The sequence below is a fragment of the Macadamia integrifolia genome, chromosome 12, assembly GCF_013358625.1.
Source record: "Macadamia integrifolia cultivar HAES 741 chromosome 12, SCU_Mint_v3, whole genome shotgun sequence".
NCBI classification, from domain to species: Eukaryota; Viridiplantae; Streptophyta; class Magnoliopsida; order Proteales; family Proteaceae; genus Macadamia; species Macadamia integrifolia.
Window position 1 is genome coordinate 29,221,166 of NC_056568.1, and position 18,651 is coordinate 29,239,816.

At 38.8% G+C, this 18,651-nt stretch overlaps 2 protein-coding genes across 3 annotated transcripts; one reads left to right on the forward strand and one right to left on the reverse strand.

Moving 5' to 3' along the window:
• Positions 1–234: 234 nt before the first annotated feature.
• On the forward strand, positions 235–2,968 carry LOC122057681 (chaperone protein DnaJ). 2 transcript variants are annotated; one of them, XM_042619878.1, is made up of 3 exons: positions 235–483; positions 631–708; positions 2,714–2,968. In XM_042619878.1, exons 1-3 carry the CDS (start codon positions 280–282, stop codon positions 2,837–2,839), a joined length of 408 nt encoding a protein of 135 aa, XP_042475812.1. In that variant the 5' UTR covers positions 235–279; the 3' UTR covers positions 2,840–2,968. The 2 variants fall into 2 exon arrangements, with proteins under 2 accessions (XP_042475812.1, XP_042475813.1); XM_042619879.1 differs by lacking the exon at positions 2,714–2,968 and adding an exon at positions 984–1,359.
• Positions 2,969–7,347: 4,379 nt separating this feature from the next.
• LOC122058101 lies at positions 7,348–12,369 on the reverse strand. Its single transcript, XM_042620570.1, has 3 exons — positions 11,259–12,369; positions 8,211–8,387; positions 7,348–7,613 (listed from the first exon to the last, which is right to left on the reverse strand). Exons 1-2 carry the CDS (start codon positions 12,120–12,122, stop codon positions 8,253–8,255), a joined length of 999 nt encoding a protein of 332 aa, XP_042476504.1. The 5' UTR covers positions 12,123–12,369; the 3' UTR covers positions 7,348–7,613; positions 8,211–8,252.
• Between the last annotated feature and the right edge of the window lie 6,282 nt (positions 12,370–18,651).

Genomic DNA, 18,651 nt, shown 5'->3' on the forward strand with positions numbered 1-18,651 from the left:
ATAATACTCAATATAATCATGTAATTTTCTCCTTTTTAAAAGGGAAATTTAATGAGTATAAAGGGCGTAGAAATTACTTAAAAAGAGAGAGAGAGAGAGAGAGAGAGAGAGAGAGAGAGAGAGAAGCCAATCTCCTCCGTCCAAAATAACCAAAAAAGATTCCAATCTTCCGACAATTATCCTGCGAAACAAGATATAAAAACAGCTATCCGAAAATCTAGGCCAGACAAAGAAAGAGGGAGAGAGAGAGAGAGAGAGAGAGAGAGAGAGAGAGAGAGTATGATGAGAAACCATGGGAGCGGGGGGTTGGGAGGGCGAGGAATGCAGAAACTGCGGTTCCTAACAGCAAATCCGAAATCTAGCCGTTGTGTCAGATTCCCAACACGATCTCTGCGATTTTCCGACGAATTTGCAGTCTTGGGTCTCACTCCTTTTGCCTCTAAAGCCGATGTTAAGCAAGCCTACAAGCGATTGGCTCTCAAGGTGAAGCAACCCACCTGCCCTTCAACTTCACAAACCATTATTTCTCCTTCTTCTTCTTCTTCTTCTTCTTCTTCTTCTTCTTCTTCTTCTCCTTCTCTCTCTCTTCTGAAGTGTTTTTCTCGCCTTTTCTGTGTTTGAGGATTTCAGTATCACCCAGATGTGATGAAAGGGGAGAACCTACCTGAGAAACAGGACATTTTCAGGGAAATCAAATCTTCATACGAGGTAAATGAGATCTGTTTTTCTATCTGCGATTTGTAGTTTTTGTTTGGATTTGTGCCTATATGAATTAATACCGGTTTCCTTCTCTGCATTTTGTGTTAAGGAAATGACAATTTCTTTTTCTTTTTAATATATTTGGGAAATCATTTTCTTCAAATATTTATTTATTATTTTGGCTATATTTACTTGGCATTGGTGATTTTGTGTGGATTTGAATTTGATTGGGTTCCTACCGATAATAATAATAATATAATAATAATCTGATTTGGATTGTGAAGAAACAATTAAGAAAAATGAAGGATTTTGATACCAATTTAGCCAGTCTTAAATCGGATCAAAGCAAGGGATTGGCATTCTTTGGTGAAAGTTTTACGAGCAAGTGACAGAGGAATGCACCAATGAGATGTGACAAAACAGTGTCATACACATAAGAGGACAGTGAGATCATTTTATGTGAGAAGAAGAGAGAGACAGATATGCTATTGTAACTTGTCTCAGTGGCTCTGAGATCCTTTTTTCATGTATCAACTAGAAAAAGCCTTGGTGAATGCCTCCACCAATTTTTATTATGTTGGATGGTCAGATGAGACGAGGGTTTTTGATATATTTAAATTTATTGGTCCGTCTCAATTATAAAATTGTTTATATATCTAACTTTGTCATTTTTTTATGTTTTTTTTTTTTTTTTTTTTTGAGAGAGAAATTTTCCTTCACCACGCAATCAAAGGGTCGAGTCCCTTGTTCCCCCTTCACTGTGACCCAAATGGGCCAGGTGGCATAGGGAAAGTTGGTTCTTTTTTGAAATATCTTTTAAAACCTTTTGCATGAAATCTGGAGATTTTAGATCGGTCTAAAATTTTAATAGATGTCTAACATCGTATCTCCTAATTTAGCTTTAACTAAACTGCCATATGGTAGATATAGAGGGCATGAAAGTTAGGGTATATAGTATATAGCTCACCATTTTGAAACAATTGGAGGATTGACATCGTGAATGCAGTTATTTGATAGAGAGACTCTTGGATTGTATATATAAAATTTGGTGATTCATCTCAACTATAAAGTTGATCATCTTTTTTTATTGAATGAGCTCAATTAAGATCAACGTTTAAAAACCAAGAATCAGGTTCCAGATAGGTCATTCTGATCTAGGCAAAAAGCCCCCTAAACCCTAGTTTTCATCTGGATTAGCCAAAATCAGGATCGGCCCTAATCAATTTATCCGATATGATTTTCTAACCCCGACAGATGCCAAGCTATACTACTTTTTTCTTTCTTTTTTTAGGTGATAGCTATACTGTATATTAGAGGTATATAAGACAATGCAGTACTAGCATGTAACCTTGTTCCAACTTGAAGAAACAGCCCCAATTATTTGTTGTTTCTACCCATATCTTAGGCTTTCTGTGTTTACATATTGGAAGTTAATTAGACTATTGATCTCCCTAGAAACATATTTAAAATGCCCTCAGATTTGCATATTGGATCATATGGTCAAGCTATGATACAAAAAACAAATCTTGAATACAATCGGCATGAAGGGTTTGAGGGTTCTCAATGGTACACCTTACTTTTCTTTCTTTTGTTTTTTTTCCCCCATATTTATGTTTTAGGAAAAGTTTCCATCATTTCCATAGCTTAAAAAAATTTTTCATCATAGTCGTAGTTGAAGCCTAGAATCATATTGACAAATTTAATGACCTATCTCAATCACACAGTTTATCGAATATATGATTTTCCTTGTCTATGTACCAAAAAAAAAACCTTAGTTTCTTAAGAGTTCCTATTATTAATAATACTAAAAGAAGAAAGGTTTCTTAACCAGCTCATTTTTCCTGATTTTTTAAATGTTGATCATATATTTTTGTTGATAAATTTAGTGTCCTATCTCAATCACATATTCTATCACATTAGTTTAAAATTTTACTAATATATCCATTAAATTTAGGCTCATGCGTGTCAACAATAGTCCTCTCTTTATTTTAACATTTACAAATTAATGGAGCAGAGCTTGATGGATAAGTTTGAAGAAGAAGAGCAACAGGTGCAGATGGACTACTATGATGAATACGACGAATGGGATGAATGGATGGGATTTGAAGGAGGCATGCCCATGGTTTATAATTCATCCTAAGCCGCAAGACATGTTTGCAGCATAGAGTGCAAGCAATCCTCACAAGGTACTGTATCATAAATTCTTCTACAGTGTAATTTGTGTAAATATTGATACAGGAAAAATGAATGTGTTACAGAAATTCTCTCTTTCTCTCTCTCTTTCTCAAACAAACAAAAACAAAAACAAATGATGAGAAATATAACTCAGACTTAATTATCCAATCAATGCAAGTGGATACAACATCCATTAGGCTGTTTAGTGACAAGTTTCATAGTCTATCTATTGGAATTATGTCCATCAAATACATATTTATATGGCTTAAATTTAATTGATTTGCATAATTTAATGGGCAGCTATTGTCATTAGCTTTCAACATAAAAGTTGTTCAACAGCGAATGATAGAATTAGGCATTTTGTTCTTTTTTTTGCTAACGAGTATCAAACCTTCAGCCTGACTAGTCCCGCGGACCCATACTGACCCCACAACCACATGGACGGGATCATACCGTGGTTGAATGAGAACTATTCAACTTTCATTGAAAGCAGTGAAGAGCACTAAACACCCCCTTGTGAATGGCCCAAGGTGTGCCTAGTGGGAGTCGAACCCAAGACGTCTAAATTTACGGTTTGTACCAAGTTCATTGCTCACCAACTACACTACCACCTTGGGTTGATTTGGCATTCTGTTCATATAGCTGTCTGTTGACAATAAATTTTGACACAAAGAAAGGATCCTTTGGACATTGATATATTTGGCAAATCTTGACCCAGGAAGCATTGCTCACTTTCCCTGACCATGATGGTCCCATATGGGCAGAGGAGAGGGACAAAGAGAGGCTGCATTGGCGGAAGGCCCCCTATCCAAAAATATATTTTCAAGTAAAGGGAAAAAAGCGTTACCCAATTGCGCCCTCTATGCCCAAAAACAGGACAGTATGAAAAGAAGTCCCTACCCCTTTGCTTGGAGCCTTGGATGCTTGTGCACACACTCCCACTAGCCCAAGTGCTAGCACAGGTGTTGTTCTTTCTCGTTAAGATCATGTGTAAAGGGACTAGAGAGAGATGCGAATCAAGGTGGACAGTGTGGCAATGGGCAGCCCCTCGGGTATCCTCTTCTCCCTCACCCACCAAGTAGTTGAGAGGGTTATATGGTCTCTGTTATTTTTTGGGATAATAGGTATACGGTCTTAAGAAATTTTGTAAATATTATCTAATTAATTGAGAGAGACTTATCTGAATAGCTCATTAATTGGATTGCAATATGAAATACTAATTACGCGATTCTATGGTTAAAACACACGCAAGAGAAACCTTCCCAATCTCAGTTTGAGAATCAATGCAAACGATCGTCGCGTGCAACTCTGCATTACCTGCAATGCCTTCTACATTTGGCTTTTCGATGATAATTGAATAAAGCCTCACCATAGCCATTGGAATGCTTCAACCGGAAGGGTATCACTACTATGTAGAAGAGCTTTGAAACGATCACCAACTTTAAAAACTTCGAAATTTTTAGGAAAAATTGCTGGGATAAGTGAAAGATAGTTCGGACAAGTTGTGCCTCTGATCACTCTTGTAATGATCATAGATGCTCTCTATGGTCCAAACCAAGTTAATGCGAATTGGCCTCAAAGATGAAACCCTGCATAGCTTTCAGTAATTGTTACACTCGCTTATTGAGCCTCTTCCAGTTGACCGCGCAACCTGTACTATCAAGTGATATAAATACATGTATGTGAAGGTTATTGGTTAGCTTTGCAGGAAACAAAAACCATGGGGAAAATAAAACAACTATGATGGTATTTTGAATCTTTATTTCACTCCAAATATATATATATATATATATACTTTTTTTTCTGCTTTTCTTTGGGGGGGGGGGGTGTGGGGTGTAAATAGCATTCATTAATTTCTGATGATCTTCTTTTCAGATAATTCCTGAAACATTATAACCATAGAGAAATCAAACTTTTAAAATCAACATATACCTAACCCACACCTTAAGCTGCAAGATAGAGGAATCCAAAGCACCAGTCCTAGGGTAAGAACACTCTTACTATCAGATAAGACAATGACATCACTGGTTAGGAGGAAAGAGGCGGCTGCAGGCGATTGAGACCTGTTCCAACCAGTAATGGTTTTTTCTCTTCCTTCTCAAATGAGGAAGAATGTCAATACCATCATCAGAAAGATAAAGACTTAAGAGCCAATCAAAGGGAGCTAGGTTGAGATGTGAGTGACCGCCCTGTGACTGGGTGGTGGGTGGTGGGTGATGGTGGCACGTGAAACAGAAATAAAGCATAAAGCAGGAAAACTATAGAGCAGAAGTAGGATTAGAGGGTGTATTGACATACATGACACGGAATACAATTCAGCTTAAACAGCATATCTAGTGCACGAAGATCCTATTATTGCGGGGTCTAAGGAAGGTCATAATGTATACAATCTTACCTTCATTTTATGAAGAGGTCGCAACAGAACAACCTTAATGTTGCACCAAAATCTACCCTCACATACCACTCGATATCCAACAGTAGGCATGGCCACAGCATCCTTCCTCGTGGCTAACTAGGAGGGGCCCACAAGAAACTTTCCAAACATGCCCAACCAAACAAAAGTAAAGTTGAAGAAAGATTTCCCTCATGGTGTTTCTCACCTTTTTATGGACAAATTTCGTGCGTTTGCTTTTCCTTTTCTACAAATGCAACCAATGAACCGAACATATGTTTCAAATTTCCCTGGTCCCTTCGTAACCTTTCTAGTATAAGAACCAAAGTTATAGGTATCAGCATTGATGGCCGGTAACTGTCATACCACCGATACAATACGGATCAGGCTGTGTGGGGCGAAAATTCAAAAACTAGTCACTTCATAGCCAATACTCTCAATCCAAATCAGTATCGTATTAGGTACATGTGATACCAATGCATCAATCAACCAAAAATTAAAAAAAAGATACCAATGCATCAATCCACAGTGACAAACAAAGTTAAATGCAAAATTAGAATTAACCAAAAGATCTCCACGACACCAGAGTACAAATTCCATCTTACACCCTCTTAGATAGTGATCTGTGAAACCCACAATGATGCTTTCTCTTACCCACTAGTGATGTGCCCAGAATGGGGTTTTTGAATTTATCAATAGTAGATGAGAATTTGTTCAATGGAGTTCTTTGGCTGAAGGGGTTAGAGAAAAAGGGTTCAATGGTGGTCTTTGGCTGCTTGGTGATCTTCTTGAACAGTCAGGCGACCAGTCTCTCCTCAGGAAGCAGAGGCATGAGAAACAAGCAGACGCTTTAACAAACAATATTTCAGGCTTCAGCCAACAATAAGAAGTCCACAGAGAAAGCTTGAATAAGATCCTCTCCAGCCACGCTTGGCCCCCAGCGAGCATCCAACATCAGGGAGCCCCTTGGGCTGCATGCCCAGGTGCGCCGAGCGCCCAGCGGATCTGGAGAGGAACAGATCCTTAGCCCAACAAAGGCAAGTTTAGATGAATGAGTAGCAAGAGTCAAAATGATAAAAATAGCTCCACTGACTGCCGCAATAAATAAAAAGTGGTGATGTGCTCAGTACTTGTGTGATTAAGACTGATAACCATGCAAATAAGAACTAATATAGATTAGTTTACAGCAATAAAAGAGAAAAGGGATGCCAAAAGAAAAATAATAATGCTAGTCAATCTCCACCTAAGATGATAGGTCGTTTTTTAATTTAAAAATCACTAAAATAAAAAGCTAACATACTACAGGGCAAGAGGGGAGCGCAATAACCAGAAAGGGAAAACATCATCAAGCATCCACCAAAGCTAAAAGCAAAAGAAGCAATTCTATAAGATATCTCCACAATCTTACTTCTATGAGTTAAAACCAGAGAAGAAAAAGAAGCTAAGACAAAACCAATATCAACCAAAATATTATGCAGAGTCCAATCCACCCACCTTTGATATTTGAGAGTTGGGAGAACAATTTCTCACTCAAAAGACAAACTCGAGGGTTTGATGGGAAAGATCATACTTCAAAAGGCAACAGCACAAGTATTAAATCTCATACTCTTAGGAAAAAATATAATTGAATCAACGAGGAAGATTTTCTTTTCTATCGTCTTATTTCAATTTCCTTAAAAACACAGAATGGAGTCAATTACTGCTGCCTTCTTCTGAATACCATTAGAGTTGTCGACTGAGAAATTCATGGAGACAAAAAGATGGAAACGAGTGTAGTGGATTCAAATCTGGTGATTTCAAAGAAAGGATGCCTCACATGAATGCAAAAATGCTTAATCATTTTTCTAGGATAGACCATCTCAGATTGCCATGAAATATTCGTTTCCTGTCACCTTCCTGCTAACAGTAGAGATTCTCTCCATTAATAAAAGAAAAAGGTATCTTGTTCATTAAGAAAAGAAATGCAAAGACCAAATGATGGTAGAAGGTGTTCTGTTCATGTAATGGGCATGGAATCAGAATCCTTTGCATGTCAAGGTATCTAACTTGGTCACATAATAATAACTGAACTCAGAGACTCATGAAAAAATTACCTTAAGTACTAATTGCATTTTGCAACAGTATATATACACATATATCCATAGAGGGGGGCATAAATATATAATTGTCATATAAGCATTGCACAAGGAAAAACAGATTCCATATTGTATATGAGATATACAGACTTGTCAAAACCAGGACATGATAACAAGAAACCTGAAGTGTTTGCCAGAATCAGAGGGGTGATAGAACACTGTGTAAGATATTGGTACACCACCCATTGAGAAGAGCCACCAACCGACAATGTCTGCACAAATAAGAATAGGACATGATAATATATGAGCTATTTCTTGAATTTTTCCATTGAAAATATTCAGTAAATTTTCCATCATGTGCAACTGAGAAAGAATTATGTTGGTAGCCTGACTGGACCCTACTTTAACAACTCGTCAGCGTAACAAGTCCAGCTCATATAAAACCAGTTATATGGTAGTGTTTACATGTTGTTTTTCTTACATGTTGTACATGTTGTTTCATATCCCACAGATTAGATTATCCCCACTAGAAATTAAACACAAGTCGCGGTGCATCTGACTTGTTGGGATGGACTTCAGTCAAAAGGTCAATTAATTACAGAAATTTGCTGATTTTCTTCCATCTCAATCAAATGAAAAAAATTGAGTGTCACACAAAGGATGAAATGACAGTTTTGAGAACTGAAGCACTTCCATGAGGTTTTGCCAAGGAGGGGAGATACAAGAAAGGAAAGAACATACATAGAACTCTTAACTAACAAATAAGTAATTTAACAAACTCATACAAATTAAATACAAAACAAAAGCTATAATAACCAAACACTTAATTACATACAAGAAATCTCTGAGAATATACTCCGGCAACTGACCTTGTAGAACTTATATTTTCCTCATCTACAACACAACAGGTTTCATCTCAAACTCATGACAGGCCAAGGAGTCACCCCAGCTGCTGGCAGTGAAGGTCGTAGTGTTATTGGGACACGACGAACAACTGAGAATGCTTCATTAAGACGTGCAGCACGGACCATGAACTGAGACACCTTCTGCAGATTTAAGAACCATCAGAAAAGGAGACGAAAGCACAAAGGTTAAACTGAGACGGAAATAGAGCATTATGTCATGTAAATGTAACTGCACAGAGCAAGAGGACTCAGAAGCAACAAAAAAAATTAGTAAACCCAAGGAAGATACAGCACAAGAGCAAAACATAGAAAGGAGACTTGAAACACAGATCAAAATACCTCTACACCATGTCCAACATCATATAAGCCTTCCAATTAATTTTAATTTTGTACAGTAACTATTCAACAGAAACCAGCCCTTTCATAACAGAAGAATACTCAAGAGTTCCCAATTTGACACATTTTCTGCTTTAAGACTAGTTCTTTTTTTTGTAGAAGCTTTAAGACTAGTTATGACTATATGATTACAACAAAGAAAGATTCTAAAGGGAAACACTGCCCAAGCTTTAGTCCATCTCTCCCACCTGCAACCACTCACCTGCCATTCCCTGACCCCATCTCAATAAACAAATAATGAATAAAAAAATTAAATAAAAAACATAGTAGCTCCCACATGACGGTTTTTTCAGCTTTAAAACAATTTATTTTTGTAAGATTGCATGAATGCAATGAAAGAATGACTGTTGGGCATGTACTATAGCAACAACCCGCGAAGGTCACGATGCACCGTTTGTTAGAGGAGGACACTTTAAAAAATCATTCCATCCTTCCAAAATTTCAAGACTTGGCCAAGATAGATGGTAATGATGATAGCCTCTTTCATATTTGCAAATGAATCCGTCACATTTTTCATGCTTCTACAAACATGTGGTTGAACAAAATGCCATACGTTTAAAATTTTTGAACAGAATACTAAAGTAACTAAACATTTTAAATATTTGAGAATTCTTCTTTTGTTACTTGGCTTTATAATTGTTGGAGTGCACCCAAAAGAAAATGCTTTTACATAAATAAATTCATCATAGTTTAAAGCACCAGCTGCAGACCACCAAATGGTTTTATATCATCCTATCAGACGAATATGCAATAGGACATCCTTACTAAAGCATAACAAAACAATTTCAGATAAAAAGAGAAGGATGCGTCTGTTTGTAACTGTACATTTTTTACCCCTCTTTAAGACGATCTGTTAGTTATTTGGAGGTGCTAAGAATGTAAATTCGCTACCCTCACCCCTAATCAATTTCCTCTTTTTTTTTTTTTTTTTTTTTTTTTTTTAATCCAAAGCTGTCAGCTCTGTTGTTCCTCTTTGCTCTTTATCTGCCTCGCCAAGCAGAAAAAGCTACCTGCACCTGCGGTGTTAGCATCCGACGTTGGCTACCGCTGACTCTCTGTTCATGACAGCCATTGATAAGTGCTTGTGTGGGTTAGAAAAATCCAGTCAGTTCAGGAACTAACATCAATGAATAGTCATAGCATTTGTGTCGGTTAGAAAAGTCCAGTGAGTTCAACATAAAACCCTGTTCTTTTTTGGGTTTGCAGGGGGGTACGGGGCAAATGAGGATAAGTGGGTTTCAGTATGATGATAAACCAAAGGCTATGAGGAGAAATGAATAGTCACAGAGCATATACAGAAAACAAGAATGGAAGTTTGCTCAAGAATTAAAGAACCAGCCTGAAATCTGAATAGATAAGAAGGGGTGAAGAGAAAAAGAAACACCCTGGGACTGATCTTTCTTCATCTTCTTCATTAGGGTTTCGACGGCGAGTTGAAGTTCAGAGCCGGAGGAATGGACAACTCATTTGATGGATTTGAGAAGTCGAGAATCAACCTCAGTAACCGTTGAATTGCCTTCTCTATCAATGACCACACCTTCCCCTCCCCAATCACCAAACACTGCCAGTTCCTTTTGTCCCAATTCAACTCCCAGAGGTTACTTGATCAATCCACCAACCTGAAATCCCTCAATAGAAAATCCTTCAGCCCTCCACAGCGGTTGCGAAGGGTCCAATTCTGATACAAAGAGGAGTGATGGAAAGGGGGAGAAGGGAAAGAAAATTACAAAAATTACCTCTCTAAAAGAGGCCGTAGGTGATGTAGCCAAGGGGGAAAAAAAAGATATTACAAGATTCTGTTGTAACCAGTTTGGTTACAAACAGATTTTCCCAAAATAGGAGGACTACAAGTTTATTTACTGAACATAACAAGACAGAGAACTATCAAGTTAAAGATTTACTTACATTTACATTGTAAGTCGATCCCTGAAAATGCATAAATTTGAACATGGAACTATAATTCATCCCAAAGCAGAAAACCCAGAAGACTCAATTTGACTTTCCTTATGGCTCCGTTTGGTTGCAATGGGAATTTAAAGGGAGGGGAAGTGAAATTTTCATACCTCAAAAAGAAATATTTATAATCATTACCCATGTGATTGTATAAACTACTTAATTTTTTTAACCATATTTAGTAATGATATATTTTACATGTAATTTTTATTTTACGTATTATAGCAAAAGGTTTTGGATGCAAAGTAAAGTGAAATTTTATAACCAAATATGGAATGATTTGAAGTTAATGTTAAAGCCACATGGGTTACGATTGCATATATTTCTTTTCTAAGTATGAAAATTTCACTTCCCTTCCCTTCCCTTCCCTTTAATTCATCGTACAACCAAACATAACCTATATGAAAACAAGAAAACGAAACATGAAACATCTCAGATACAGCCAGCATTGACATTGTTAAGAATCAACAGAAAAGAAAAGTTGCAGTTACAAATCATCCATATTATCAATAAATAAATAAATAATAACCAATAATCAACACTTTCCACACATACAGAAGAGGAAAGGAATAATCAAATATGACTAACTAACCATAATTTACCGTTGTCTCTCATGCAATCGAGTTAAAGAAAGAAAAAAACAGATCTTTGGGAAGAACTGACCTTATCATCCACAGTGACCTTAAGCGGAAGGGCCTGAGTCCTTCTCCTCATCTTGTACAATCTCCAGCCTAGAATAACAACACCAATCATTGTAGCAGCTAAAGATAGAGACAAAACAGGACTAACCCTGAAAACACAGAATTTCAGAAGCTCAAAAGGAAGCTTCCACCAAACAATCTTCCTCTTCCCTTCCTCTCCTGGTTCCATCGCTTCGCCCGAGATGGTTCCCACTCCTTCAACAAACTCACCTTCCTGTGCTGCAACCTCCAAGATCGCACCCGAATTTGACCCATTTAGCCCCTCTGTTTCTAATTCTGGCTTGTAATCACCAGAGACAGAACCAGAGTCCCCCTCAGCGTTCTCAACCTTCACAGGGGAGGATCCGTCTCCACGAGAATCGGACCAAAATTCGCCCGAATCCACAGGTTCAGGTTCAGGTTCACTTCCTTTGGTTTCCCCAGATCCCTCAAAACCCACTTCGCCTCTCACATCACCACAACCCAAATCGTTTTTCCGGGAAACAGAACGTTCACTGCTCGAATCTGACCAAAACCCCGAATTCTTACGCGCTAGTATAATTCCTTCGAAACCCAATTCTCTTTTGGCATCATCTCCATACCTCGGCTCCGAACCAGGATCAACCCAGCTCGGATTATCAGATTCAACAGAATCCTCCTCACAGAGATCACGTTCAGAGACTGTTCTCGCGTATCTCTTCTCCGAATCCATAGAAAAATAATCAGACCTGATAACGCCTTCAGAGACGCCTTCGATTTCAACGAAATCCCTCGGATTCTCAAGGGGAACGGGTGATTCGACAACACCCAGCAACTCCCAGTCCTGAAACTCCCCATGTTCTTCCATGCCGGCTTATTGATGAAACAAGAGTGACCCTTAAAAGCACCTTCGAGAGAGGGAAAGGGGCGGAAGGAAGTGTTGAAACAATAGAGAGAAAAAGAATCGCAGAGAAGTGGGTCGAAGACTTTCTAACCTTTTTCTTCCATCAAAGGGAAACAGATAATATCCTCTATTACTCTCTTGCAGAGCAGAGAGAGAAATGCCAGATAGGGAGACATCTGTCACAGTGTCTAGTGTTCACTTCATGATAAGAAGCAGTCAATTGTTCGGTTTCGGTCGGGCTGAACCTTTTGGGCTGGTAATAAGCTTCTGTTTTTTTTTTGGTAAATGGCTGGTAATAAGCCACCAACCTGAAACCAAAACATTTTTAAGCCAGAACCCGATTGCGGTCCCGGTTGAAATCAATTTTTTCATCGGGTTGACTTAACGGGCTGTTATCAGCCTACTACCGATTTGGTTTCGGCTTTTCATAGATACATTAATAATACCAAAAATAACGGTTTTTATTATTTTTATTAGTCTCCGTCCAGGTTTTGGTCGCTCGAGCTTGGTTTTAGTTTCTATTTAATCTTATAGAACCAATAAAATGTTTGAAATGTTTTGAAGCATATTCAAAATTAACTAAATGCGGGTTTTTAAAAAGTGGGAATCAAGATCCGTGTAGACACTTTGCGCCCATTTGATGACGTTTCAAGAAACGCGTTTCTGCCGTTTCTGTTTCCAGAAACAGCAGAAACGGAGCAAAAAGCGTTTGATAAAACTGTTTCGTTTCACTTATTTTTAGAAATATAAATAGAAATTTTTACTTATTTATGGTTCAAAAAACGACCCAACTTGTTTCGCCGTTTCTGTAAACGACTTGTGGCAATTCTTTCACTGGTTACCATCGACTTTTAAAAACATGACTTATCAAACACCTCAATTCCGTTTATGTTTCTAGAAACGGAAATTTATGTTTCTGTCGTTTCTTGAAACAGAAACGACAGAAACGTTATCAAACGAACCCTTTATTTTGTCATCCTTAAGAACACTCAAAGCAATGATGGATAAAATGTTTGAAGGTCATCCATAATCTTAAAGATGGTTGAGATCATTGGAATAAAATGACTAAAATATTCTTGTAGGGTTAATTATGTTAAATATGGTTAATCAACTTCGAAATCTATCAAAATTTCAAATAAAATGATTTCCATGATTTTTTTTTCTTTAATATCATTTCATTTAGATGCATGTGAGGAACACACAGTAGAAGATAACAGGGTTCCTTCAACCACATACTGGAACACAGCTAGACTTTTGTTCAGGCAATAGATAGGACCTTCCTGCCTAGGGAATCTACCACATAGTAGGTAGCTAGCTAGTCGAGCGCTAAACCGAATCGACCAACTATAGGCCCAACTTGAACCGACTCATTGTAGCCTAACTGAGCCCAACCCCATTTATGACAGAACAACCATAATCTCATAGCATTTCTCTTATTTATTAAAGATTTGTTTCACCTTCTTCTATAATGATTTTTTTGTATAAAACTAGTGATTTAATGTTCAAATTGAACGATTATGAACCTTCAACCCACTTGAGTAAAGAATTTTAAGGTACGCACATTTAGAGCTTGTTTGAGTCCGTTTAGACTTAACTAGGTTTGTAGCCCGATTAAGCACGACACCGATCGCCCCAATTGTAAATCATACCATGTCCCCCAAAGCTAGGCCCATTTACTTAAACGGGCGTTCACAGTGCAATGTTTCCAAATGGTCAAGCCCTGCTAAGCCCAACTAAGACCGGCCCGACATGACCAGTTGATATACCCCAAACCTCTGCTTTGTCGTTTGTGCGCGTTAGGTTAGGATTTTCGCCTTTGTGCTTGTTAATTTCTCCGTCGTTGTGTGTTGTTTCCTCCACCTTTCTGCATGTTATGTTTCTCCGCCTTTGTGTGAGGATTTGCCATGAGTGGTGGTCTATTGGCAATGGTGACGAAGTCGCCGATGACGACGACGAAGATGATGATGCATCTCCAACCCCTTTGTAATTAGAGATCTTCTCAGCCACGAACCTCCTCATTGTCGCCCTTGCGCCTTCTCTGCAGTTCAAACCATCTATTGCCTCACCTTCCCCATCACCGCTGAAGTGGCAGCTGAGAATGGTGGTGTGTTTCGATGTGGGTATTACCTTTTTCCTAGTGAAGAAGAGGGCTCTCATCACTTTCGTCGTGGCAGCCATGGTCCCCTACCCATCGCCGCTGAAGGAGGCATCATCGTACGCTCCTTACGTTTAAGGTGACAGTTTCAAATTCGAGACCCAAGTTGCTTCTCCATGGGACTTGGCCTCACTGTCACTAAAAAATTTGTTCCAAACGACATTTTTCGTCGAGACCTTTGGCACCTGAGGTGCTCTTTCATAACTCATTCTTGGGATCTCAATGGCCACCAACATTAGAATTTTCACCGAAGTCGACATCAAGAATGTCTGTGTCAGAGGACTCGATGGTGTTTGTTTTTTATGTTTGGTTTTGACATGGGTGGCAAGTGGTAGGACTCGAGTTGTTTTGGGGGAGGATGGTGTTGTCTTTGGAGTCGGTAGTGCTTCCTATTGTCATCATCAGAGCTATTGTACGAACCGTTGAGTTTCTTCTCAACACCGGCGTCGTCTCCGAACTCTTTGGTAGTTGGTCTTGCTTTGGGCCATAAGCATACAGTGACACTCCGTGTCTGGCTTGTGTTGGGCCACATATATATTGTGATACTTTGTGTCTGGCATGTGTTGCTTTTATGCCCATTTGGACTCTATCCTCTCTATTATAAAAGAGGAATTTGCAATTGTTATTGAAAGTTGTGTTTACAGCTGTATTTCTAGGGAAGTTATTGGTTTCGCCTATCCCCTATTTTGAAAGGCTTCGTTAATGACATGTACAATGGATTTGCCATAATCCACTACTTGGTTTCTTGTTCTAATAAAAAGTGAAACCTTGTGTAACTCGTGTCTTTTATCTAGATTAATTAAAAATAATAATAATAAATAAATAAATGGGCTACTTTGTTTGGTTGTTGGAGCAGAGAAAATGAGTTATTTAAAGGGAACAAGTTGCAACCATCAAAGTGGTCAACTAAGAAATTGTAACCTTTTTTTAGTTCCCCATTTTTTTATTCCAAAAATTTATCTAATGTAAAGGTAAAAAAAGGGCTTTCATAATGTTGAAAGTTCCCTTAATGCAATTTTTATGCAAAGTGACAAGATTTACTTAATTTAGTTTTTGTATGAAGTGATGAGATTTACCCATCGTTGGGAAAAAAAACAATGTTAAACTAAAAGGGCAAGAAAGTAAGGTTATAATAAGATTTTCCCTTAAACTCTCACTTGAAAAACAAGATGTATCAAATTGTAATGGGGATACTAACCATATTGTCAAGGCAAAAGAACATTGGAATAATGCATGAACTACTGATTCATTTACTCTTGAACACAAAGGACATATATATGAGAGGACACCAAATTACGCCTTGCTATAAGTTATTTCACTGAAATAGCATTGTTACAACATCTCCACACAAACAATTTAATTTTAGGAATTAGTTTTAACTTCTAAAGATGTTTCAAAAAAAGGGGCTTGAGATGGAAAAGCCTCAAAAGTTAAAGATAAAGCACATAAATAGGCAATCTAATACTAAACACACCAGATCGAGTGAAATTCCAAGTCCAAAAATCATCTCTAAGAGACACAGGCAAAGAAATTTGGGTAACAACTTTGGCCTCAGCCTCATAACAACAAGAGTAAATGAGGTTTGAATTCCATTTTCTTAAATGAGTAGGTAATGAGATCCCGAACGAACATAATATTAGGCATATGGTTCCTACTTAAGATGCAACCCCCTAGTAATGAAGGAACCCAACAATCATTGAAATCTAAAGTATAAGCCCCATTACCAATACCTTTCCTTAAGCCTCGGTAAAGAGATCCCTACCCTTTAAAAGATTTGTCCAGCCCCAATAGCAGTTTGGTTTCAAAGTGCATCAAGAAAAGAGCAATGGGAAATGTATTTGCCCTTAAGAATTTTAACCCACAAAGCATCATGATTATGTAAGAGTTTACGTCCTTGTTGACCAAGAAGAGTATGATTAAAACAAACTAAATCACAAAATCCAAGACCACCTACAATTTTACTTCTACGTAGTTTAGACCATTTACCCAACATACTCCCTTTCCAATATTGTCTTACCTCCAAATGGATCTAATCATTTTATTCAACTCTTCACACAGGCCACTAGGGAGGAGGAACATTGACATTGAATAAGCTGGAAAGGCAAAAGCAACTGATTTGATCAGAATTTCCTTATTAGTTGATGAAAAAAGACTTTCCTTCCACCCTGACAGCCTAGCCGGAACCCTTTTCTACAATGTAAGAGAACAACTATTTTTTAGAACAACCAAGATTAGATGGCAAACCTAGATAGTTCCACAAGCTCGATACCACACCAAAATCTAAAGCCAAAGAGGCATCCTCCTTATCATTAGGAGGTATGTTCATATTGAACCAAATACTTGATTTAGATATGTTCAACATTTGACTCGACACTCGATAGTAATCGGAAATGAGCCCGAAAACCTTATGGCTCTCATGAGTCACAACCACCAGCTTTAGAGAAAATCAAATAGTCATCTGCAAATAAAAGATGGGACATAGTAGGACAAAAAAGGCTAATATGAGTACCATAAATAAATCTTTCAGCCTCCGCCTTCAAAAAATAACAAGATAAAACTTCATGACATAGGATGAAAAGATAATGATTTAAATGGTATCATTGCCTCAAGCCCCTATTAGAAACAACAATAACTGCTTATGTAATACCCTACTTTTTAAACCCGGTCTGATTAAGCGGGTGAACCGGTTTAACCATGTAGGAACCGAGCCAGAGGAAATTAGAGCGGGTTCCTTATGGGCTATGATGGCACGGGTGACCTTAAACACCGGCTGGCCTGACAAGTCCGAGCCAGTGCCAGAAGAGACGGGAGTGCCCAAGCCGTGTACATGCACCTACCATAAGGCCATGTACGAATAAAATAGGTATTATATCCGTATTTTAAGGTATATACGTATGCTACCTCGTATGCCTGGGGTGGGGTTCGCGCCGAGGCCCGAACCCGATCAAAATCCCAAGTTTGGCCCTCAGGTGGGTAGGACAGGTGGGTACACCCACCCACCTGAGTGACCCATCCAAGTGCACTATTCACTTAATTAGGAATGGTATATAAGGCTTTATGATTTTCTTTTCCTTCCATTTATTACCCCGTACGTTGGTGAGGAGAGTAAAGAGGAGAGAGAAAAGAAAGGGAAGAAGAAAGGAAGAGAAGAAAGAGGAAGAAAAGAGGGATTTTAGCGGCACCGAAGCTCGATCTTCCCATTATGGCTCCGGGAGAGTGATCTTCAACTCTAGATCTACAGTTAGAGGTAAGCAAGGTTGGGTTTTGTGAACATTCACCATATCAAAGCTTTAAACCTTTGATTCGAGTATGGTTTCTTGAGATCTTGTAAATCCCCTTTGAAATGATGAATCTAAGGTTTAATAGATGATTTATGTGTTGATCTTGAAGGATTTGAAGAGATATTGACAAGGTGGAAGGAACATTGTGGGTTTGAAGTGATTTGGAGGGTTTGAAGTCGTTCTTGAGCAAAGAAGGTAAGATGGTTTTCCCTCACTTGAATCTAACCTAGATCTAGGTTAGAACCATCCTATAGGACCTTGAAGGTGTGAAGAATGGGTGGGGAAAAGGCCATTTGAATCCCCAAAGAATAGAGAAAGTTGGGAAGAAACAGGGGGTTTCCCGCCAAGACCGGTGGGTGCAACCGGTGGGCCCCTACCCGCCTGTGGGCACCCACCTGAGAAGGCAGGGGGGCCTTCGGGCACAACCGGCGGGCCATCCTACCCGTCGGTCCTAGCAGGGGCCCCTGGCCCAACCGGCGGGTGGAACCGGCGGGCCATACCGACGGGCCCCTACCCGCCGGTCCAAACCGATGGGTAGGACCGGTGGGCCAGACAGCCCACCTGTCTGACCCACCCGTGTGGCCCCGAAGGTGATCCTTATGTCCGATTGGACCCAAATCGGACGTGTGACCTTCTTTTGACGTTCTAAACATGATTTTATCATCGGATTTCATTAATTTTGATCCTAAAATGGTGAAGTACTAACCCCGCTCAATTATGTTAGGTTCACCAAATCTTACCCGATTCGCACCGGATCTCACTCGTACCGAATGGGAGTCCTTGTACACTACAAGTAAGTGGGGAGAGGACGTTTGGCCTTGTTTCAAGGCATTGTTTGGCATTCATTTAATTATATCTAGTCTAGTCATGCCATCATGAATATGCTATGTAGATTAGTCATTCCTCACATTGTGATGCATATGTGTTATGTTTACTTTCTAAATGCCAATTGAATGAGATGTTTATATGTTGAATGTGGACATCATGGTGCATGATGCATTGATAGACTAGATGCCGTAGTCGGCTTGGAGACGAGTGCATTGGTGGCCCGTGGAAT